This window comes from Venturia canescens, chromosome 1, assembly GCF_019457755.1.
Source record: "Venturia canescens isolate UGA chromosome 1, ASM1945775v1, whole genome shotgun sequence".
Lineage (NCBI taxonomy): Eukaryota > Metazoa > Arthropoda > Insecta > Hymenoptera > Ichneumonidae > Venturia > Venturia canescens.
In genome coordinates, this window is record NC_057421.1 from 11,086,714 (window position 1) to 11,109,736 (window position 23,023).

A 23,023-nucleotide genomic window follows, 5' to 3' on the forward strand; every position below is an offset into this window, starting at 1 on the left:
CATATTGGATCCTCAAAAAAAAAGACTTTTTGAGACTGCAACGGTTCGTTTGCTATCTCCAAAATGGAGGCTATTCCCCAGAAGCTGTAAAAAATTTTCGTTCTTCCCAATTCTTCACTCATTTACACAATTTTATCGAATCGTCATCGCTGCTCCTATTCTCTGCCGACGAAAAATCCTTTTTCAATAAAATTCGCTTGCAGTATCGAAGCAGCGTATATTACAGTGGAGGTTCCTGCGTCTCGTCCATCTCGAGAGGCCGAGAGCGAGGTGAAACACCCCGAGTCGAGGTCCTCGACCTTAGAGCGGCAGCCAGCAGCCAGTCAGCGAACAAGGCAATATAGCAGTAGAACCAGGCAACAGCAGCCAGCACAGCCACACACACGTACATCGAGAGATAGATAAATATGTGGATAAACGTAGGCTTTTGTTGGAATATGTGTGCGTGCGTGTGTGTGTGTGTATGCACATGATAAATGATGCGAGTATTGGATATTTTGAGGCGAACGAGAAGGATTTTTGGACAGCAGGGTTTTTCGAATTGGCACGGTTTTTGGTGATCGCACATGTGAGGAGGTCGCGTCGATATTTCCGTGGATTCGAATTCTGCATATTTTCTATTCTCGAAATTGAGGATTCGTCGAATCGATCGACTGCTTCTGACGTTCGTTTTATACTGGAAAAAAGGAATTTGATGATGCAACGAAATTTGACGTTGGATCAACTGATCCTGGGAAAGAAATTGAATTCGCGGGGTCGAACTTTTCTTGATCCTCGTCGTCACGAGGAATATTCATTTGACTCGAGGGGCCGAGTGCCTGGGTCACCGAACTCGCAATTTCATCGCCACGGTTTCTCGATCCATGGACACTTGGAGTGAGTCAACGAATTCCGATTCCCGCCGGCGAAAACTGCAATTTTTATGCGCTCACCCAAAGTTGTAGGTCCGACAGTCCGTACTGGAATTTCGGGTCCGGCATCGGGGCTCTCGCGTCCGATCGAGTCTCCTCCGGATGAGTGATTAAGGGCGTGATTAACCGTTGGATTTTCGCCGATGAAAAGCTTCGAGTAGAAGCCAAAATGTCCGCGATATTCCCCGTGGGAAACGCTCCCCCACGATGCATTTTCGCAGCTTCCAGTGTCTCGAAAGCTGCTTGAAAAAAGACTGCGAAACCGTTAGCCCCGCGAGTGGCACTTCCAAAAAGCACAGCCTTTGCCAAGCTCTCAAGGCTGAGCTGCCAGACACAAAAACTTGCTTCCTGACTCAACCGCCCACAAAATTCGGTCTCCCCTTAAGATTTCCTCCATTTTTATCCGTCGCGGGCCTCTCCGCCATCGGCATCGGTCCCGAGCGACTCATCATGCTTGTATCACAGCTGGAAAGAGCCACGATTTCGGTAACTCCACGTCGAAATAATTCCTCACAAAACCGTAAAGTTCACTCATCAATACTCGTTCATCCCGAGAACCCAAAAAATCTAGATTTCAAGCGATTTCAATTCGTTCGTGACTTTTCGGAGCTTGCCTATTCTCGAGTAAATATCCCACAGCGAATACCTGGAACGGGGATTTCCGTAGAGGTCCCCGGAAACACGCGGAAACGGGGAAACTAGTTCCGGCTAAGATCAATACCTTAACTTGTGCGAGCGAGGATGGGAGAGCGAGATAGAGAGGAGTACACAGGCTGTTTCGTCTGCAGACATGTACACGCGTCAGTCGTCGATGGCTACAGCTATAGTAGTTAAGGGGAAGATGGCGTGGCGCCTGTAGAAAGGGTAATAGTGCTTTCTTGTGCCTTTGAGGGCCCGCGCCGCGTGTGTGCACGTTCTCGTCCGAGGCATGCGAGTTTGTAGTTGTATTACAGTTAATAGTAAGTAGTTAGTCACTTGTTAAGCGAGAGACACGAGGCAGGGAGTTTATTCGCGCACGCGACCATTCTCCTGTTCGCAATTTTCTTGTTTTGCCACGAATCTGACGCACACAGGGACGTGGCTGGGTGCTTTTCGCATCGCTCGCTGTGCACGGCCATAATTAATAACGATGGCTAATTTAGGGATGCAAAATTCGTGGATCTTCGGTTTGCTCCAAAATGTTTGAGCTCCTCGACGAGGAATTTATTCATTGAGAATTCTTACGATTTCTTCACGTGCTGCTGGCAGCCGCACTGCTTCGCGTGTGTTCCGACAGCTCCGCGCCATTATCGAGTACCTGCGAGATCAAATGGGAATAAAAATCTTTAGATTCTCGCGAAGAAAATGCGCATCGAGCTTGCATCGCTTCTGCTGAGCTCCACGCCGCGCAGAGAAGATGAAAATCCTTCGAAGAATGTCGCGGTTCCAGGTGCACACTTTTTCTTTCGTGTGTTTACACTTTTTCTTTCGTTAATATCTCGATGACACACAAAGGCTTAGAAAATATTGAGAGAGCTCCGTTTTTTCCTCGTGCTCTGACTACAACGGGGGGACTCGAGTGCGATCCTCGAAATAGGTGGTCCAGGGGGCACGTCCGACGACGCGGATGTCTCTGGGGGCGAGAGTGTATAGATTACGAGTCCTTCGCTTACTCCATCCCCGTAGAGAACCCCCGGACTTACAAAAGAAACGTCTCGAGTACAAAATCCTTCAGCTCTTGGTTACATACTCCGATACAGGCGGTCGCAAAAGTTGGGAGCACCGCATGCGGAGATCGTTCCGAGGAGTGCAGACCTCCGGAGACAAAAGTCTCATTCATCTTGCGGAGCTTTGTCGAGAAGCTGGGAGCTGCACATCGGAAAGCGAAGGTCCGGGACTCCTCCATCCGGAATTTCTCGATCCACTCACGCCCCTTTGTTCACCCACTAGCCTATGAAAATATACGCGCGTTTCGAGTCCATAAATACCAATGTCGCGAGTGCGAGTGTGTATACTCGAACGTAAATCTGAACCAGCGCAGCTCCAGGTCGCGTAATGCCAGTCGGGAACTCGGTACAGACCAAGTTCCCGATGCCTTTGAGAGTATAAAGCTAACTCGAGGCATCGATACGTTGGCAGTTAAGCTTGCGGGAATGTTTAACAGATGCGATATTTATGGGCAGCCGAGCCAGGACACAATTATGCAACTACCGTTTTAGTAGCTGCGCGCGCTCGCTGTCTACTGACTTTTATTCTCTCCTAAACAGTCACTCTTACGAGGAGACTTTCGATCTTCTCGTGACACTGAAGTTTGCAACGTTCGAGCCCTACGAAATAAGGTGAAAAAACCCTCCAACACGGAGAGACTTTTATAGCAAAAATGACGCTAAAGAGTGTTTCGAATAATGCAAAAGTATGACGCTGAAGTTTCCAACGTTGGAGTCCAACGAAATGATCGAAAAAAACTCTCCAATAATTCCGGTAATTCTCCTATTTTGTTCCCTGCCAAATTTGCGATTCGTAGTTCTTCAAGCTGCACCAACGATTCGTGAAATAAAAAATTGGCGAATAAAAAACGTTTTTTTCGTTCATTTCGTTGGACTCCAACGTTGGAAAGTTCAGCGTCATTGCAAAAGTTTGGGGAACCATTACCACTGTCCATAGTAAATAACGCGCTGTACTACATCAAAAATGAACACCGAGCGAATTTTGATTAAAAACATAGTAAATAATGAAATGATTTGATGAAAATTTAGGAGATAACTCAGCAATCTCCGTGCTATACGAAAAATTGCATACTTTCGTATTTTTTCCTTATTACCATGAACATGAAAATGAATTAGTGGCACATGATAAAATTTCAAGCAATCGCTTCGTTCACGAGCGGACTTTGTCAAGTAAATCTTTGTCGAAAAGAAAATTTACTTATTTTCGGACGGTGCGACTCAACGATACAAACATTTTCGACATTTCACCAAAGACACGAGAGTGACATTCGGATATCGATACATCGTTCGATGTAAGAATGTCACGGTCCTACATTTTGCCTGTCGTACATAGTAAAATTTGAGAGAACTGCTTTCGGCATCAAAATTACTGTGGACTTTGGTGAAATATAATAGAATGGTGACATTCTATTATATTTGCTGCTACAAAACATAGCAAATTTTTCTATGTATTTATCCGAAATATTCGTATAAAAGTCTCTCCGTGAATAATTCCAGTAATTCTACAATTTCGTTCCCTGTCGAATTCGCAATTCGTGGTTTTTCGAGCCGCGTCGATTAAAAAATAGGTCAATTACAAATGTTTTTTCCTTCCTTTCGTTGGACTCCAACTCAGCAAACTTCAGCGTCGTAATCTTCCCCGCGTTCGTGTCCATGGAAGACGATTTTGTCAAAACGTGCGTCAGACTCGTCGGCTCCCACGACCAGAAATTACCCGATATTTCGTTGCTCTGTTTTCCAATATTCGAAACGATTCCTCCTAAGGACAGCTTTGCAATTACTTTGAGTGCGAGACTGATCCGCTATTCAGGACGGGGCATCAACTCGTCTCGGTCAGTGCGGCCCTGATCGATCCGCGGCTTCTCAGCCTCCATCCAGAGCCTCTCTTCCCCAGCTCGACCTTTACCTTCCTCTTTCTCTGCTCACCAACGTCATGTTATATTAACGTGTCTAACTGGATATGAAGCAGCAGCCGAAGGCCCCGAGCACTCTTTATTCCCAGCCTCCGAAATCTCGTTTAGATGCATCAATCCAACTTGTGCAGTAACTCATTGTCACTGCGGAAGCAGGTGTACGAGTGTCGCATTCCCTCGCGTAGCAACGAATGTTGTTCAGCAGGGATATTATCGCGTTTTTAGAAGCACGACGGAATTTTCTTAGCGAGGCAAACCCCCTCGGTTTTGTAACAAATTACAGCAGTGCTGTTCAAGAATCCTGGAAATCTTAATGTCGACGGTCTTCCGTGCCCGAAATAATGGTGAATCGTCCATTTTGTTTTAGGGACAAAACATGAGGATTTTCGGAGCATCGCTTTGAGAGAAATTGGTGAAAACGGATTTCTGAATTAACCTTTTAAGGACGGGAATTTTTAGGTTGAAATCGATCTTTTTTTGCACGAAATTTGTGCGTAATATCGATGAAGTTTTCAAGTGCAGTCCCCGACCAAAATAGTGGTCGATATTTCAACCAGATTCGTCCTTTAAAGGTTAAACGCGTTCCTAGATTTCTATGCTTTTCCTGGGCCATCTGCTGTACACGCACGAAACTCACGAGCAGACAAACCGTTTAGCTGGAAACTTCTGTAATTGCTAACCAAATATCCAAAGAACGTTTGTACGACTTCGCGAAATCTGTTCAATACTCATGAGCTTCGGAATGAATTCATTTACCTTGCGGAAACTGTTAAACTTCGGAGCAGGTTGCGCGGTTTAAACATATCTGAGCCCGTGAGGCCAGTCGCTACAGTTTTCGTTTTCTCTTGGTACCCGATCAACTTTTTTAAGGCAATCGGAGGAGACCGGGGCAAAACGTGGCACTCTGAGGTTACAGAAATTTTTTGTATTCCTTTAATTTATGAAATTCTTCCGAAAATGAAAAAAAATTGAGTTGTTCCAAAATTTCTTCTCTTAAATATCTGCCGATTTTAGCCTTTATTAAACATTTCTTTTTTTTTACTTTCATACAATGCAGCTTGAAGTATTTTTTGAAAAAAATCAATTTTGAAGTGAGCTCCGAAAATTTGTTGTTTTCCATAACTGCAAAAAATCGACTTACACTTGTCGTGTTTGAGAGCAAGGAAGAGACAAAGCTTCTTGAACTTGTGACAAGTACAATATTTTTTTAGCTTCCTCGTTTCTCGCCCTTAAAGTTGTTTTTGATAACAATTGTTATTAGCAGTATCGACTGGCAATGCGTCTCGAAGATGTTGATTCCGAAAATTTTGGTTGCAACAATAAGAATTTATTCGGATAATGAGTTTGTTAATATTTCTCGTAGTTGCGCGTACTCGAGGCTATAAAACAGCTTTTCGCGGAGTAATTTTACAGCATGCCGGAGGATTTTCGAGTTGGAATGAGAATAGTCGTCGGGGAAGGTGGAGCCAATGGTCGTTGGACATAGTGACCTTAACATTAGTCGCTGGGATGGTGAAATAGTGTGCGAGGGACTAAAAGTGGATGAGCAGATCGTGGCAAACGGACAAGCTCGTCGTCGTCGGCGGAGCGAGGGGGCGCGAGGGCAAAGCCTGCAAAATGCATCGCGAATTGCAAGGGAGCTGCGGTGAGAGGCCGCTGTGGCGTGTAATCGGGGCGCGCGTGAGTAAACGAGAAAGTGGACGAAGCGTGATGATTGACAGCACGCCGAGAAAGAAATCCCTCCGCGTTTTTGCTCGGTGCGCGGTGTATTTTTGAGTCTTTCGAGGTGGAATTACAAGATCCAATTACACGAATCAATCGCGGGCTTTATTGCGTTTTGCGCTGGAACTCGTGACGAATTCATTCGTGAATTATCTGCAGCAGTTGATTGTGAAAAAGCGCGGCCTCATCTCGCACGTGAAACTCGCTCGAACCGCACACGCGTGAGTAGCTTCGAGTCTCGCCCTCGATGCTCTCGCTTACTGGCTCAATTCAATCACCCTTCATAACAGAATTCCACTTCTTACATCGAATTCTCCAATAAATCGACTCAGAAAATCCAAAAGCGAATCACGCGGCTCAAGCCCAACAGAGAAACAACAACAAACTTCTTCGTTGCCTTCCATTTATCGCGGTTATCAAATACGGCTCGGGATACCGCTCATGAATAACTATTCAATCGCCTCCTCAACCGGAGAGCGACTGAACGAAATTGCGACCTTGGGAATTCCTGCACGTGCGCTTGCATGTCAACCGTTCAAAATTGAGAGTCTCTTGTCACTGGTCGATAACGTGTTTGGAATCGCGAGTCTCCTCTTAAGTCACAGTCCTCCGTTTCCCCTCTCTCACTCGCTCACTTTTTCTCCTCATGCCCGCACCAGAATGCTTCGCCCAAACTCACTCGCCTGGCAAAAATATTGAGGCAGAATAAAAGATTTTCATCTAATAAGTCGAAACTCGAAGCTCCGCAGAGTCTGCGTCGATTACCAAGCTTTTTGTAGATACCTTGAAACTCTCAGTGTACGACTCGAGCATGACTTCGACAAATTCCTGCGTCGTACGTAGAGATGCGAGTCGTGTCTGGCTCTCATTTAATCTGTATCATTACGAGCCGTGAGCTGTCGCAGCTCCGCGCACCTCGTCGATCGCCAATATTCTCTTGACAAGTTTTATCCGTACGGAAAACACGCTGTTTTTCAATGAAACTCCACGTGACATCTCCTCGTATCGCGGAACATAATTTACGTGCGATTAACCGTCGTTATATTCAATGGAAAATGCGACGAGTATCGATCTCTCTTCCAAAATGTACGCGTCATTATTTTTGACGAGCTTGGTTTAAGGGGTTTTCAGGATAAGTGTCGTACGATTTTATCATATGGGAAAATCACTGAAAAAGGTGGTAATTGAATTCTGCTGATTTTTCGACTGAAGTCCCCGAAATATGATCAAATTCTCGACGGTACTTCCGTTAAGGGGCTAAAACAATGGCCAGGGAAGAAGTTTCCGCCGACAGAGGTTACGAATCTTCGATGTTTGAAAAGACGCTTCGAACAAGGTGATTCTCGGGCACAAAGAGCCTCGGAAAAAAATCATCGATTTACGGAATCCTGAAAAAATAAGTGTCCATTTCGACAAAGTGAATTCTTCGACTACCTCCAAATTTTTCCGATCCAACCTCCTGTAAATTTGGATCAACTCGTCCTCAAGACGCAACAACGCCACCGGCTCCGTCAACGTCGCGTTTTTGTCGTTTTTCTGTACTCTCTCGTGTCCGTTCCTTCCCCAGTGTTTATCCCAAAAAAATCGAAAATCCTCCGGTTTTTTGGGTCTCCGCGCAATGGCAAAGTGCCTCGGAGTCTTCCACAGTTTTTCACCATCACGTGTGAAACTTATCGCGGATCGTGACATTTTTTTGTCACGTATCTGCTCTTTTTGGCAGCGATTAATGCAATCACTTGTTCGCTTGTAATTGTTATCGAGACGCCCGAAAAGTTGGCTAAACGTTCGCTAATTTCCGAAAATTTTTCATTCTTTTTCATGAAAAATATTGAGCGCCACCGACCTTTTTTCGTCTTTCTTTTTCTCCTCATTAAACACTCGAACGAAAACGGTACGAGCGTATTTTCAAATATTCTTTAAGGCGCAACGAATCACCGTTGATTTTCGTTCTTCCTTCATATTTGGGAAGCCGGCGTAGACGTCGAAGTTTCGAGATGAGAAGAGAGTCGTTCGAAAGTTGCTCCTTGCAGAGGAGAGAGAGAGAGAGCGTACCGGCAGTAAGAGGCCAAAACGTGTACCAACAACAGTGCGAGAGTAGCCGCCTATCCTTTCTACCACTACTAGAACGCCAGTCATTGGACCGTCTGGTCTAGCCGGTGGGCGGGGATAGAATTCTCTATGGGTCTTGTAAATCAAGCCATGGTGGTCGCATTACACTCGTTCACATTTTCCTTTTTTCGTCGTCTCTTCGTTTTTATTACTTTTTCGGATCTACCTTTGGCTTCCAATTTTCTCAAATTACTTTCCGCCCCCCGTTTACACCGTGCTTTAAGTTTCACTGTTCTCCGTTCGAGATATCGCTATATTCGGGGATATTGCGATGGGAAACGAAACTTGTTGGTGCTGCTGGTCGTTTCGTCGACTAATCGTGGCCAATGAAATGAATTTTCGGTGATTCGACCAAATTGTTTTCCATGTTTCAGCCGAGCTATTGAGCTTGAACCTGACAAACTTTAGTTGAGCCATCAACAAATTCTTCCAGTGGTAGGTCGACGAACTGGAACGATTCTCTGTTAGTATTTATCGATCCGTCCATCGGTGTTTCTGTCTTTTCGCCATTTTTCTTTTGACCCTCTCAAAAATTGCTTCTATCCCTGAATATTCGTGTCCGTTCGGCCACTTTTCCTTGACAAAATGACAATTTCAGTGGATTCGACTTTCTCGAATGCTCCTTAGAGTCTAACTCCGTTACGAATCTTTCCATGGTACAAGGCTAATAGAATTTTCGGTTTCTCGATTTTATTTCGTTTGTGGGAAGAATCGTCGAGACGGAAAAACTTCGTTTTCTCTGTCATTCCAGTCCAGTTGACTAACAGGAAACGGAGAGTTGAATAAACGTCGAAGGTGCGCGTGCAACAAACTTGGAAGGAAAAACACGGTGGATTTATTTTCCTCTCCGTGCTCGTACCATAAGCGCAGATAATATCTTAAATTTATGTCAGTATGCTATAAAATATGGCGGGGCACGAAGTCGCCGCAACGTGCGACAACAAACGGTGCAACGATTGTGCATAAGGCTGCATATATAGGACAGAGAGACGGAGAGAAAGAAAAGCCATGACGGTGGCTCACGTCGTGTTGCTATGGGGACGCGTCTGTCCACTCTCCTCTTTTTCTCTTTGCTTCTCTTTCATGGGGTTCGTACATACAAGTACGGTCTCTCCTCGTTCGAACGGGCACATCTTTTCCCTTCGTTTCTTCGGTAAGCTCCGCGACGTACATCGAAGAATTTCCTCTTCCCCCTCGCCCTTGCTCCTGCCCGACAGTCGCAACTGGCACGCTCTGTAACCGTGTAGAAAATAATATAATCGTACATATCAGGTGTTGGGGCAGAGGGCAGCATGCTGCGCTGGGTCTTTATTTAACTCTCATAATCTTTGACTTCGCGAAGAAAATGGGGGGTTCGTTGATTCGACGATGCGTTTTCGTGCGGCAGCGAATCGCGAGTGGCTGAGGAAACCGAATTTTTGTTGAGTTCAAGGATTTTGGTTCGCCACGATTTGGCTATGCAGCAAAAATTTTGGTGCGAGGAGAAACTCCTTTCCCGAGATCGGGGCGAAAAATGACGCTGAAGTTTGCTACCTTCGAGTCCGACGAAATGATCTGAAAAAACTCTCCGCAACGATTCCAGTGATTCTCGTGAATGAAAAAATAGGTCAATTGCAAATGTTATTTTCGTTAATTTCGCTGGACTCCAGCGCCGTGGCGAAGAGCTTCGATTTTCTCGGTAACTTCGTTCGTACGAATCGTTCTCGAGCCCCGTGTCCTCGTACGACGAGGAATCCTTTTCTCTACTTTGTCTCGGATGAACGAATGAGGGTTGAACACAAAAGTGCTGGCTTTGAGCGGAAAGAAAATCGTAAAAGTCCCATCAGAGAGGCGATCGCTTCGGTATACTTTGTCCACGAAAGAAAGAGCCTCGAAATTTATCCACTCGCGAGAAACTTTGATAAGGCATTTCTGGGGAATTGCGGCTTCGATCGAATCACGATCCTCGTTCATAACCAAAAACGCCGATTCGTTGTTAATCCTCCTCCCATCCTCTGCCCTCTCCGCGCCAAAATTTAGCGCCTTAATTAACGGCGAAGTTCCGAGTTCCGTTGAAACTTCGCTGCAAAGTACAGAAAAGTTAACCCGTGTAATCCAGAACCCAAAAGCTCTCGCAGCTTCACCCAGCGAACTTAACTTTCTCGCACATTTTCCGACATCGAAGCTTCAAACTCGGTTTTTCAATGAGCCCAGAAAACCTACGCCAAGAAACTTCCCTGAGAAAGCTCGTGAAGTTTCCCGAAACAGAAAACCCCAAGGCTATTGCGCCGCCGCGTCCCGCCGCACTTCGCGGTCCCCCGAAGTGCAGAAAATTTGAAAAAACTCCAAGCGACCAAGGGCGTAAAAAGTGCTGTTTCCGATGCGACAGAAACCACGCGAGTAATGAGATTTGGAGCAGGCTCCTCTTCCTCGCGGCGGTGCACTCGGTACAAATGAAATTTGCATCATTCGCAGCCTCGCTAATGGAGCGGAGTCGATGAAAAGTTGTAGTCCCGCGGCACAGGAGCGAGGGAAAGACAGGAAGTTGAGCTGTCCCGCGATGCCGAAAAGACGAGAGCTCAGAGCAGTCCGTTCTCGCTCAATCAGAGCCGCTCATCTCTGTGGGAGCGCGCGGCGGTGCGCGGTGTTCGTGGCCATCGACGACAGTCGTTCCAACGTTCCAAGTTCATTCACACGGGGCCGCCGTGTACGACTCTTTCTACTAAGTATACTCTCCTTCTTTCCATCTCTCCCTCTCTCTTTTTCTCGTCATCTCGCTTAATATAATATGGCGGTGCGGTTGTGCAGCCTTTTCTCCCTCCCCTCGCGTCTCTTTCCCTCTTTCGACTTTAGCCCACGACCAATGCTGAATTTTCATGCATACGTGTATCCGCAAACACGTACACATTCGGCTCGACATTGTCGACCACCACTTTGACGTTTCAAACTCGTCTTCTTCTCCCACTCCCCATTCATTTTTCCCTCTTCTCTCCTTTCCTTCTCCCCCTGATTCAACGCCCCTATGATTATACCGAACTTCCCCTCCTTTCTGTGCCCTCCCTTCTCTCTCCGACACCCTCGCACTCCGTCTTTTTCCCATTGCCAGTGCTCGCAGCATCGTGCACCCACCATAACTTTCGTTCGTCATCCACTGGCCCGATACGAGCTCTCGTACGCCCACAGGACCGGACACCATCCGCTAATATAAGCGTGCTACATCATCTATGACAGTTTTCAAATGTACGTGACACATGTGTCTATTTGTGCTCGTATTTATTATAACGCGCATGTTGCGCCAACGGGTAATGTGCGAAGTCGACGAACTTTCGACACGAATCACCTCGATCGTCTTTCAACCACGGAACGGCCCTGTCAACGTTCGTTGAGCAAAGTACATCGAGGCAAAGATCGCTTTACCGATTTCCAGTGAAATAGTTTTCTTTGACGCGTCTCTCCTCGCGTGGAGCGAGATGCGAGGGGAGACGGGGAACGAGCTTCTTGGTGGCGCAGACGACGCGTTGGTCGTTCCGTCGATATGAGACTGCGAGAACGGAATTTTGCTGAAACCTTTAGACTTTACAGGTTTCTGCTTGTATTTGATGAAACCTGTTTGGTTCCGGTTGGAAATTTGGGATTATTGAAGGAAATTGGTTCGGGAGGATTTGAAAATCGTCTGCGTCAAGGAAATGTTTCGAAAAACATTTTTTGGGGGGTTAGTGAAAGTTAATAATTCGTAGAGACGATCACGAGACTGCGGGAAGAGTAGCGAATTCGTGTCCGCTTTTTCATGCTCTTCTTCGGATAGGAGCTCATCGAAAAGGGATGAGCTTATTGAAAATTTGTTCGTTGAAAACTCGGTCGAAATGAATCGACGAAGAGAGATTTGCTATTTTTCTTTCTTCGTCTCCGATGCGGGCTAGAAAAGAAATTGGCGCTGGGCATAAATCCTTGAGAGAACAAATTCTTCACGCCCGTTCTGAGACGAAAATAATTTTCTAATTCTTCCGAAGTTTTATCATTTTTACTCGCGTCGATCAGCATCCACGAAGGGCCGATCCGTAACTTTTTACTCGCAGAAGTTCGTTGGTTTAGTTTCTTACAGGAGGATTTATTTCCCACGATTTTTCTGATCGAAGAAGAATTTTTCTCCATTTTTAATCCTCCCATTCGAAAATTTGAAGCAATTTAAACAAAATTTGACTACAAACCAAGCGTTTTTCGCGTGGGTTCTGTAAACGAATATGTGAACTCGAGAGGAAAGCCTCCCCGAGGCCAGACTCTCTAATCCCGCGATTGGAAACGGGCCCTCGTCCCTTTGGGCCCTGCGAAAGCTACGGAGAAAGAGAAGAAGAAGAAGAAGAGGAGTCCTGGGAGGCCATTAAACTGTCTACGCGAGCGCGGATGGGGGCGCTGAGAGAATTCTTGTAACACGAGAGAGCAGAGCGTTGCTTTTACTGCTGCGCCCCTTCGGCCTAACGTGCCTCCTCGCCTTTCCCCCCCAACTTCTTCCTCCTTTTTTCTTTTATTATATCTTCCATCCCTCTTATTTCTCTTTTCTTTCCCACAAGATCATCCTTCCTTTCTTTCGCTCTTCCCTGCTTTTTCTTACCTTTTTTTCTTCCTCTCGTCGCAGGGGCCACTGGCCCGACATTGGCGCGACCCTGAAGGGCTGCTCGCACGACAATTGCATTCGGTTAAAAAATCTCCGGAGCTCTCGTGAAACTTCTTCACTCCAACATCGACTTGGAAGTCTCATATTTTATATACGTTTTATCGCTATCCGAAATACCGTTTGGAATCGTCCGCCATTTTTTGGCAACCGTTTCAATTGTTATTTCCCTCGAGCATTCGAGCCTCGTACACCAAACACGAGTGTCCTGTTGCTCGACCATCCAAATAAATATCTCAAATCGTTTTTTTACCTCGACCCAACATTTTTAAACGAGGCTGTCGCTTTTCTGCTTTCAGATCTACCTCCTCACTGAATAAAAACATCGGTACGTGAATTTTGCTCCCGAGAACACGGGGACGAAGGTGACGGATACGAAGGCTGCAAGATACGCTGATCTCGGAACGATCGAGCTTCAAATTCGAAAGAGAGCGAGGGGCAGCGAGAGAGGGAGAGAGAAAGGGAGAGGGGGAGAGAGAGAGAGAGAGAGGGAACAGTAAAAGCACTGAAAGCGATACTGACACAGCTACTTGATGACACTAACCCGTAGATCCGAACTTGTGGGCTATTTTATATGCATACCGCAAGCTCCTATCTACCGGTACATGTAGTCAGGCCGGCGTTAAAGAGAATTCGCCTCGTCGCCCTTCGTTTCGCTATTCGACGTGCCTCCGATGCGTTTCACTTTTTATTTACATTTTTATTCTGCTTCTTTCGTGGCTACGTATGAAAAAATAACGAATAGCCGACGACACTCGACGAGACCGTTTCTGCATTCGAGCTCATCGGTGCACCAAAGCTCGATGCAACGTGCGATCATCGGACTGCGGGGGTCAGACGAAACGTTGGAGTATTTGGAATAAGAGAAAAGGAAAATCGAAGAATTTCGGAGGATTAAATGACAGCTGTAGGATCCCAGATCTCCCGACGTCGCCAAATCAATTAGCTGAAACTCCTTCAGATAAATACGAACGATTCTATATCGATAAGAGCTCGACCATCAATTCCCTTCGTTTTCAACAACTCTCCTTTTTTCCATGCATTTCATTCGGTCCAATTGTTGCCTCGATGCGGAACGACTGTTATTCAGCTCTGTTAATGGGAGCTAAGAATTCACTCCTTCACATCGTTTATTTCGATTCTTGAGACAACCCATTCTTATTTTCAAGCAGTTTACTTTGAACGCGTGTCATGTGAAATTGTATGGCCATTATTTTTCCACTCAAATCAGCCGGATGATTAACCGATATTTTCCAACTCTTGAAACCTCCCGAAGTACAAAATGTCGAATGCACTCTTCAAGGTATCAAAAAGTTTCACGACAACAGTCTATTCGCCGCAGTCAATGATCTTTTAGCTTCGAAATGCTTTTTGTTTGTTTGTCAAGATTATTCATTTTTTTTAGAATCCAGGGCGCTTTGGCTACCTTTGAAAAATCGCTAATGAATTCTGAATTGGGAGTGTCTATTCATTTTATTTATTCTTTTATCAAAATTTCACTAAATTCACCTCGAATTCTTTCGACGAAGTTGGTCCAACTCATTCCACATAAAACATAACTCCAAAGTAATTGTTTCACCGAGTCACAACCACATCAATTTGTTTCCAAATTCTATTTGCACGCGTCCAGGAGATTTTGGAAATCAAGGCCTCCACGGTCCCTCAGGTAGTCCCGAGCAGTAGCAAAACTTAATCTTCTACGCTCCAATTCCGAAAATTTTCCAACAATTTCTATTTCCCTTCCATAATTTTTCATAACGCACTATAAAACCATAGAGTCATTAAAAACAAAGAATAGGAAAGTATTAAGCCCGGTTATTTCGAAAGTACGAATTTTTTTTTAAACCGAACAATTCGCCCTAAAATTCATGTTTTACAATTTCTATGGCACGTTGCAGTTGTCACTGTTCAATTGTTACGCTAGCTCTTTTAAAGTCTTTGTACATCGAGCGAACAGTTTACTTTTAGATGTGACTGGCGATGCATTAACAAATTCACTTCAAGGTAAATAATTCGACGAGCAATTATGTTTTTGTCGATGAGGCTGTGCCGTTGTCCAAAAGTCTGCTCTCCGAGATGAATTATACGATAGAATAAATCCGGAACTGTTCGAATTTTCTTTCTCAAACTTGAATTCAAATTCTCAAAGTTGAATTGAAATTTGGCATAAATTTTCAGTGACTCGTTTTACAGCAATGGGTACCAGAATCGCGTCGAAATAAATGTTACTTCTTTTTTCCTCCGAGACCAGTCGAATAAGAAACAATTTTGTGAAAAACATATTTTCTCTTCTGGTACTGATACGATAGTTCGCAAAACTGTTAAAGATTGAAAATACATTCGGTTTTTAAATTTCAGATTCATACGACGTTCGGCACGTTGGTCGCCGATCAGAAGTGTTTTCCTTGCACCCTGTTGCTTAATCGTACCAAATCGTAAGATAATTTTTTCTTTTCTTCTTCCAGTTCTCGTACGTGTCATAAAATAAATAATAAACACGTAAACGAAATTTGAATGAAAAACTGAACAGTTCGTGAATAATTTGATCACAAAAGCCACCTCTGAAAGCAGCCTTTTATAGACATCGATATGGCCTTGGTAGAGAACCTTAAAAACATCGACCGTGTATCAATTTGTTTTCCAATTATAACATAATGCAATTTGAAAAAAAAAATATATATCATTTTCCCATAAATATCGAACAGGCACTTTGGAAAAGTGTTTTAGAAAAGCACTTTAAAAATAGTTTGTAACAACGACGAAAGTAATTCGATTTCGCGAGAGATGCATTGTTTCGTCAGAGCAGTGAGACGAAAAATTCGAGAATAAAGTATCGTAGATATTTTCGTAACAGCGGCGATGCCTGGGTGAGGTAGTAGGTTGTATAGTTGGGAATATAAAATTCGCAGATATGAAGTCCACTGTACAACTTGCTAACTTTCCCGGTCGTCGGCGCCCCGACGTTGGATCTTCATGGTCGCCGGATGCAACGAGATAATCTTCGTGTGGAGGCGCTGCTTAAAAATAGACGGTGAAAAGTAAAAGAGACTTCAATGATCGGCTCAGAAGTTTGAGCGACCGGGAGAAAGTTGTACGAAGCCCGATTCTAGGACTGGGAAAACAAAATTCTGTGTGAGCAAAAAAATAGTTAAGTAATAAGCTTCTTTAGAGTGAGAGTGTGCGTGAGATAAAGAGAGATTTGGAGAGAATGAAGCAAGAAATTAGGTGAAAAGCACAGAGAAAAAGGGCAATGGCGGGCAGGCGATTAAAAGCCTGCCGCTTCGCCGGTTCCCTGAGACCCTAACTTGTGACGTCGCGTCTGATATCTCACAGGCTAGATTCTCTGGTATTGGCGATGAATTCTGCCGTTTCGTTCATTCTTATCTTTGTCCCCTTATTTACTAGCGAATCGCATCACAAATTTTCCTTTTTTGCATCCCTTCTCGTCTTAAAGCTCAACTCTGCGGAACAGCGGTGAAAAAAAATCATCAAAATTCGAGCAAAAAGCAAGCGACGACGTTGTGGGCTGTTATCGGAACGGGAACAATCTGTATCGTCGTTCAGTGTGTTAAAAATCATTCGAATTTCGCATTCGTTCGAGAGCGTTTCATTATTATTGCATTAAATTCATATTACTCCGCGATTTTTCGTACTTTTCTTTGTATTTTTCATAATTTCAGCTTCATCGAGAGTTTATCGAAGCGAAATTTCATCGCACAACTTTGCTCTCACATTGATTCAACAATTTTTTTCGATATATTCATATTCGCATATTAATTATTGTGTATTTCGTTCTCGATAATATAAAAGTACAGAATTCAAATGTACAGATCGTATACAATTTTGTTGTATACGCTTTAACACGATAGTAAATTTATCTTTCAACCTTTCATCGATTATAAACTTGTACTTAATCGTTTGTAGTTTATCTACAGCAAACTATATGTAATGATAATAATAATAACTAAAATAATATGCGTAGCGCTCCATTTTTTTTCGCTCTAGCAAATAAGATTATTGTATTTCGTTTCGGAACCGAAAAATCTCGAAAGCGTGTTAATTTGTATGAGCTTCGGGAATCACCGGAACAGTCTCGATGTGAAAAATCATAAGAGAATATAAATAAATTATACGATTATTGTTCTCGAGAGGAGAAGATTTTTTTTTCACCATTTTTGATGGGTTTGATTTTTGTTGTAACATAGAAGACACTCGTGAAATTTAACATTCGAAAGTTCGTAGAAAAAGACAATCAAAAATATCGTCTACCCTCCTCGACCAATCTGCTCAGTTCACCTGCCGAATAACCGAGCAATTGCTTCAGATCACACACGAATTTGTACACGAAACGCTTTCCATGCACTTTCGAAATCATATCACCGTCGTAGTAGTAACGGAGCGCTCGGGACAATTTTTCATAGTTCATAGACGGTTTGTTTTTTCGCGCTCCCCATAATTGTGCTACTGCTTCGGGCTGATTCAACTTGAATTCACCCTCGGTTCCTACCCATCTTATCGCATCACGGTGCTCACGATCGGTCAATAATTCCAATAAAAATTGCCACAACTGAATTTGTCCGCTGTTAACTGTACGACTCGAAGCTGCTAACGTTATCGATGTGTTCTCCATGTTTGTAAGTGGCATTCCAACGAGACGAGCATGCTGATTTAACGAGGTGCGAGACTTTGGTGCTTTCTGATTTCGAGATTTGATCGATTTGTCGCCAACCGGTGTGTTCTCCATCGATGTGTTCATACCATCTTTTTGGACAACCGCTGTATGCAAGAAAATTCTCAGTTACTATCACATCGAGTTCGTTTTGTATTCGTAATTATTGGAGAATAACGATTCTATGATTTCGTCGAAATTTTCAACTCTTTTTTTTCAATTCCTCGATGAAGAAAACTTGATGATTTGGTAGTAATCCTGACGACGTTCAAATTTGTTAATGCATATTCTTCTGAGTCTTCAATTGTCAATGTATCGATCTACATTGACGAAAAGAAACTTCGAATCCCCTTGAAACAAGTTTCTTTTATTGTTTTTCTAAAAACATCAAATAATTGACTCACCAACAAACTTGCACTTTCTTAATAATTCGAGATGCGTCCAAAAGACATCACCAGGATCAAGCGGAACTTTGGATTGAAATTCTTCGAGGGTCAAATCGCAGAGTTGCGCACCGGTAATGTTCCAATCAGCGAGCCTCAAGGAGACTAAATTGAATTGTCTTACCGCCCACTGCAGCCAATGTTTTACGTGAGTTTGAGACCAGTCTTTAGGATCAGCTGGAATCTTCAGACGCTCCTGTGTGATGGACAATTATCATTTTCTATCAACCTATTTTTGAAACAACCTTGCTATTTATGTTATAGAATAAAAGAAAGAAAAAACATTTTACCTGTTCCTGTTTGTACTGAGCATCTACCATCCATCTGATAACGTTTTGCTTGTTTTCTTCCTGGGGAACCGGAGCTGCAATGTAACATGAAACGTATAAAAATCTATTTATGTTGTACCAATAAAAAATTTAATGGATCACATACTCTCTAAACTACCAAGAATCCTTTCATTTGTTCTAAACGATCATCGTTTAGGAAGTCTTAGAACAAATTAGGAGAAAATATTCTGGAGTTTGACATGCTTGAACATACTGCTATTGCTTGCAGATAGCAAACATTGGTTTCATAGCCGTTGCAAACGGTTTTGTATTTGAAAACACAATGTTTTTTTATGTAGCAATGAGCTATTTTTTTAACATTGGAATCGGAAACACTTTTATGATCAACGAGTCGAATTATATTGAATAAAAAATTCTTAGTATTTCGTACGAAAATATTAGGATTTATTTTTTTCCTGGTATCAAAAAACCTGGCTCGACATTGTGTTATAACACAACAATGCAAGGATCTTTGCAATTTTACAATCGCTTTTTCAGTTTTCACCAGTAAGTTAAGCGTTGAATGTGGATCTGATTAGGAGAAAAAAAAAAATTGAAAGAAACCTCTTCTTACACCAGAGGAATTAGTGGCCTGCCGTTGATGTATGGCTGTATTCTTTTGTTATAGACTTAATGGAAAAGTATGTCAGGGAAAAAAGACTCATTAGATACTCTAGTATTTGGAAGTGGATGAAAAATGCAGAATTCAACTTACAACTACTATCTGCGACTTCTACATAATCCTCAGCAGGTTTTAAAACATCGACAATGTTTATCCGTCTCTGATTTGCTTTTATTTGGACGTTAACTTGTACGAGACCTTCACCCTGAACACATTGGTCCACAAGATTTTTGTGACTTTCCAGCTGTCGAAGAGGTAAAACAAAATATCGTTATTGATCGATCTCTTACGTTCTAAAGCATTAAAAAAAAAAGAAAATTATAAACCATTTGAGCATCTTGAAGCCAAAAAGAATAATCTATGAGTTCAACGCCGAGTCTTTGCTCTAGAAGATTTCTGAGCGTAGAAAGAGGTTCTCTGATGTCCATGTGTTGCATCAAAACACCCTCATTGCAGTCATCTCCATTGGTGTTTCCTTCAAGAGCGAAGCTCGGTTCAACTTCAAGATCTGAACTTTCTTGCTGTAATTGTGCCATTATATCATCGTCTTGCGACAGCATTGCTTCGGGTTCCATTTTGATTCTCTTGATCATGGCGTAATCAGAATCTTCGTCCGGATCAAAACTGAAACAAAGAAACAGAGAACTGATGTATAACCTCGAAAAATGTTGTGAACCGATATCGCAATCGTGATCTTGTTTCTTCGAAGATATTATTCAACAACAGTGGACGTTGTTGTCAAAGCCGCATCTGACAATGTAAACACAAATTTTGAAAGTTTGATAGTTTGTTACGCCCCGACCAGTTCCGGTTTTATTAAATAACAGATATTTATATTTATATAGATATATGTGTAGGTTAAACACGGAAATGCCAGCTCTGCAATCGCAAAACCGGATGCTAGTTACCTTTTCTCCGAACTCTTCCGGTTACTTCCACGATCCATGAGAAATTTCAACTCAATAATGAAACTCGTTGACTTTTTGTTTCGCTCCCGGTAATTAAGATGTACGTCGGAAAAAAAAGACAAACACTGTGTATTCGTGTGTATATTGTTTAATTTGGTGGCAACCAAAATAATTCATCGTCGCGTCATCGTAATAAAAAGAAAAAAATGAGACGCGGTTATTCATGAATGTTGAAGATTGCGCAAGCGTATAAGAATGTGGGAGGACCTCCAGTGGGTCGCCACCTAGTGAACGTTCTCTTAACTCACAAACCCGTAACGTGGGAAATTTGAATGTTTGTGTACGCGTTCGACATGATTATTAGCAAACATTCATCAATTTACGATAAATTTTGTTGTTGCCGGACAGAAAAAATTCTGAACGAGTGTGAGCATAACGTGTATAGACAAATTCGAACATTTGAAAAAATACAACCGCTCATTCGATTTCAGTGAGACCTCAAAACGAAAGTCTACACCGTTTATTTATTTATTTTTTCAACAGTTTTGTAAAATAGTCGTACTAATTGAACAAACTTAATATTTTACTATACCAGTTTTGGGTTTTGTCCTTATTTGTGACAAGCTTTCGAATAGTATATAATTATATTAGAGACATGTCGACTGACGTGCAAAAAAAAGCATAATATTCGAGACTTTTTTCAAGAGAGCTGTTGAAAATATTATTTTATAAAAATCGTTTCACCGAAAATAGTTTTACAAAAAAATACAGAATATTAAACTGGATACCATTATTCTTGACGTATCATGATCAATTCTGAAAATGTCGGTTTGACGATGTGTTGTTGCGAAAACGAATTCACAATCATAAAATATGAAGAAAAAAAAGAACCAAAGAACAAATTCTGCGGGATCTACTGACCGTGGGTGGTTCATTAATTGAAAAATATCACAAATATTTTACGAAAGGTTAAATGAAACGCCAAGGGCGATACGAAATGGAAAATTTGTTGAGCATTCAGTTCATTCGGATGCTCGCTAATCGTTATCCGTTTGTTCATTACAACGGACAGCCATCAATGTCGGTTTTCCGAGCAGCGGATTACTGACGTAGTATGGAAACGAACGGATTCCGTTACACGCTGCTCCATAAGAACCGTTTATACTTAAGGCTATCACACCTCCGGTGAACGTCGGATAATGTTTTGCTATCCTTTTTATTGCTGTGGCTGCAGCATCAGCCGGTTCAGCTCCACGTCGCATTTCCTCGACCGCAAGAAAACTATATTCACCAAAGATTTACTCATATTACTTTGAGCTTTCATTGATGAAAAAGTTTGCGTACCAGGCTTTATAAATCTCAACTGACCTTGGTAAAAATCTCATCATTATATCACCGTCACCTGTGCCAGCAGCAGCTCCAACCTCTTGATCGGCATATGCACCGGCACCAGCGATTGGTGAATCACCTACTCGCCCCTTGATCTTGTTCTTTGCACCATTCGTCGAAGTTCCTGCAGCCACGTTACCCTTTCTGTCGATGGCTATGATTCCGATTGTGTCGTGATTATTCTCGTTCGAGTGCGGATAATTGTCCAATGTATTTTCCGATTTTCCATATTTTTTTGCTGGTAAGTAGGGGCCGCAGCTCTTCGTAGGGTCGGGATTTACGTTCTATTATGAAAATTCGTTCCTTGTATAATATTATAAAATTGTTGAATAGTTTTTAAGAGCTTTCAAGCAGAATCTTAAATCATCGTTACCTTCCAGAAATTTGGCTGACAATTATTCGTCTTCCAATCCGTCCACATTTGTAAGGATTCGTTAGTTTGTAACGATTCCTTCTTGAATCCGAATCCCTCAGCAAATTTAGTCGCTCCACTTGCGACTAACAGTGAGTGCTTAGTGTTTTCCAATACTTTTCGGGCCACCGATATAGCACTTTTTATGTTGCGTATTCCACCAACAGCTCCAACATCCATCGTTACCCTTTTACCGTTCAAATCACAATCAGAGTATTACAAAATAGCCTGACAGTATTTTTATGACAAAAATGAGAGCATCGTATTTTTCAAATATCAATTTTTTTTCTTAGCTCTCACATTATCTTAGCATGCATATATTCTTTTGTTTTTAACACAAAAACTTACGTGCCACATTCCAAGGTCTGATAAATTGATGAAGAACAAAGATTTTCGAAAAGAGAATCTCCATTTTTCTTACAATACAATATTACAATATAATATTAACATTCAAATTGGCTGATTATATTTTTACCCATCCATTATCATAGCATCGAGCGTTGTGTCCCCACATTCATCAGGACTGCCACCAAATCCTACAGTCTTTCTGCACTGCATTCTTTCGCACAGGCTGCCGCTTTCTTCTATGGCATCCACAGCGCTTCTCTTCTGATGGTATAACGTCTCCCAAGCTTGGAATGAATCCTTATTTTGATTACATAATTCAAATCAAACGTATTTTTGCCCCAAAAATTGATACTTGCGTTTACCTGTTTGAGTAGCATTTTGGTAGTTCCATGTTATCACAACAAGCGGCAAGACTTTACTTGCTTTGTATGCAAAACTTGTATTAAGTTCATATACAAGTAATGAGAGAAAATATGCGAGGGAGATAAGCTTCATGGTTCTCTTGTCCACGGATGACCGATGTATGACCAGTTTTGCTAGAAATCACAGCTTGCTTACGTATCACTGAAGGGAGAAATTCGATAAATGTATTGTCCAGTGAACCGATGAGTGGAAATGTACCACTGATAACAGATAAGGGAGATTTAGTATGAACAATTGATAAATTTTCCATACAGGGTCTGATGGCACTCCATTCAAGTATAAATCATTTGTCCATGTGATAAATAAAGATATTAAATAGGAGAATTATAAACGAGAATGAATTGATAAGTCAATGTTTTGCTGATGATTTTTCGTGTACTTTTTTCATATGTACTGTATACATTTTGTATATATGGCATATGTTGATAGCGCAGACGCGGATACGCATGAATTTCATGAAGTACGTGCAGT

General features: G+C 42.5%; 2 protein-coding genes across 2 annotated transcripts; both read right to left on the reverse strand.

Annotated features, from left to right (window-relative positions):
• Window positions 1-16,774: 16,774 nt before the first annotated feature.
• Window positions 16,775-20,352, reverse strand: Ets97D (DNA-binding protein Ets97D). Its single transcript, XM_043433155.1, has 6 exons — window positions 19,981-20,352; window positions 19,399-19,696; window positions 19,166-19,316; window positions 18,412-18,485; window positions 18,083-18,317; window positions 16,775-17,785 (listed from the first exon to the last, which is right to left on the reverse strand). Exons 1-6 carry the CDS (start codon window positions 20,016-20,018, stop codon window positions 17,262-17,264), a joined length of 1,320 nt encoding a protein of 439 aa, XP_043289090.1. The 5' UTR covers window positions 20,019-20,352; the 3' UTR covers window positions 16,775-17,261.
• A 108-nt stretch (window positions 20,353-20,460) lies between these two features.
• On the reverse strand, window positions 20,461-22,962 carry LOC122418972 (N(4)-(Beta-N-acetylglucosaminyl)-L-asparaginase). Its single transcript, XM_043433156.1, has 6 exons — window positions 22,805-22,962; window positions 22,492-22,693; window positions 22,257-22,413; window positions 21,743-21,968; window positions 21,349-21,653; window positions 20,461-21,261 (listed from the first exon to the last, which is right to left on the reverse strand). The coding sequence occupies exons 2-6, from the start codon at window positions 22,622-22,624 to the stop codon at window positions 21,018-21,020; spliced, it is 1,065 nt and encodes a 354-aa protein (XP_043289091.1). The 5' UTR covers window positions 22,625-22,693; window positions 22,805-22,962; the 3' UTR covers window positions 20,461-21,017.
• Window positions 22,963-23,023: the final 61 nt, after the last annotated feature.

What these genes read in the sequence shown, in the direction of transcription:
- LOC122418972 (XM_043433156.1), bottom strand. Translation starts at nt 22,624, where the DNA reads ATGAAGCTTATCTCCCTCGCATATTTTCTCTCATTACTTGTATATGAA. An exon ending in CCAAAATGCTACTCAAACAG is followed by an intron (nt 22,414 to 22,491) that starts GTAAACGCAAGT and finishes ATTCATTCCAAG; the next exon opens with CTTGGGAGACGTTATACCAT. An exon ending in GATGCTATGATAATGGATGG is followed by an intron (nt 21,969 to 22,256) that starts GTAAAAATATAA and finishes GAACGGTAAAAG; the next exon opens with GGTAACGATGGATGTTGGAG.
- Ets97D (XM_043433155.1), bottom strand. Translation starts at nt 20,018, where the DNA reads ATGGATCGTGGAAGTAACCGGAAGAGTTCGGAGAAAAG. An exon ending in GGCTTCAAGATGCTCAAATG is followed by an intron (nt 19,317 to 19,398) that starts GTTTATAATTTT and finishes CCTCTTCGACAG; the next exon opens with CTGGAAAGTCACAAAAATCT. An exon ending in CTCAGTACAAACAGGAACAG is followed by an intron (nt 18,318 to 18,411) that starts GTAAAATGTTTT and finishes TCCATCACACAG; the next exon opens with GAGCGTCTGAAGATTCCAGC.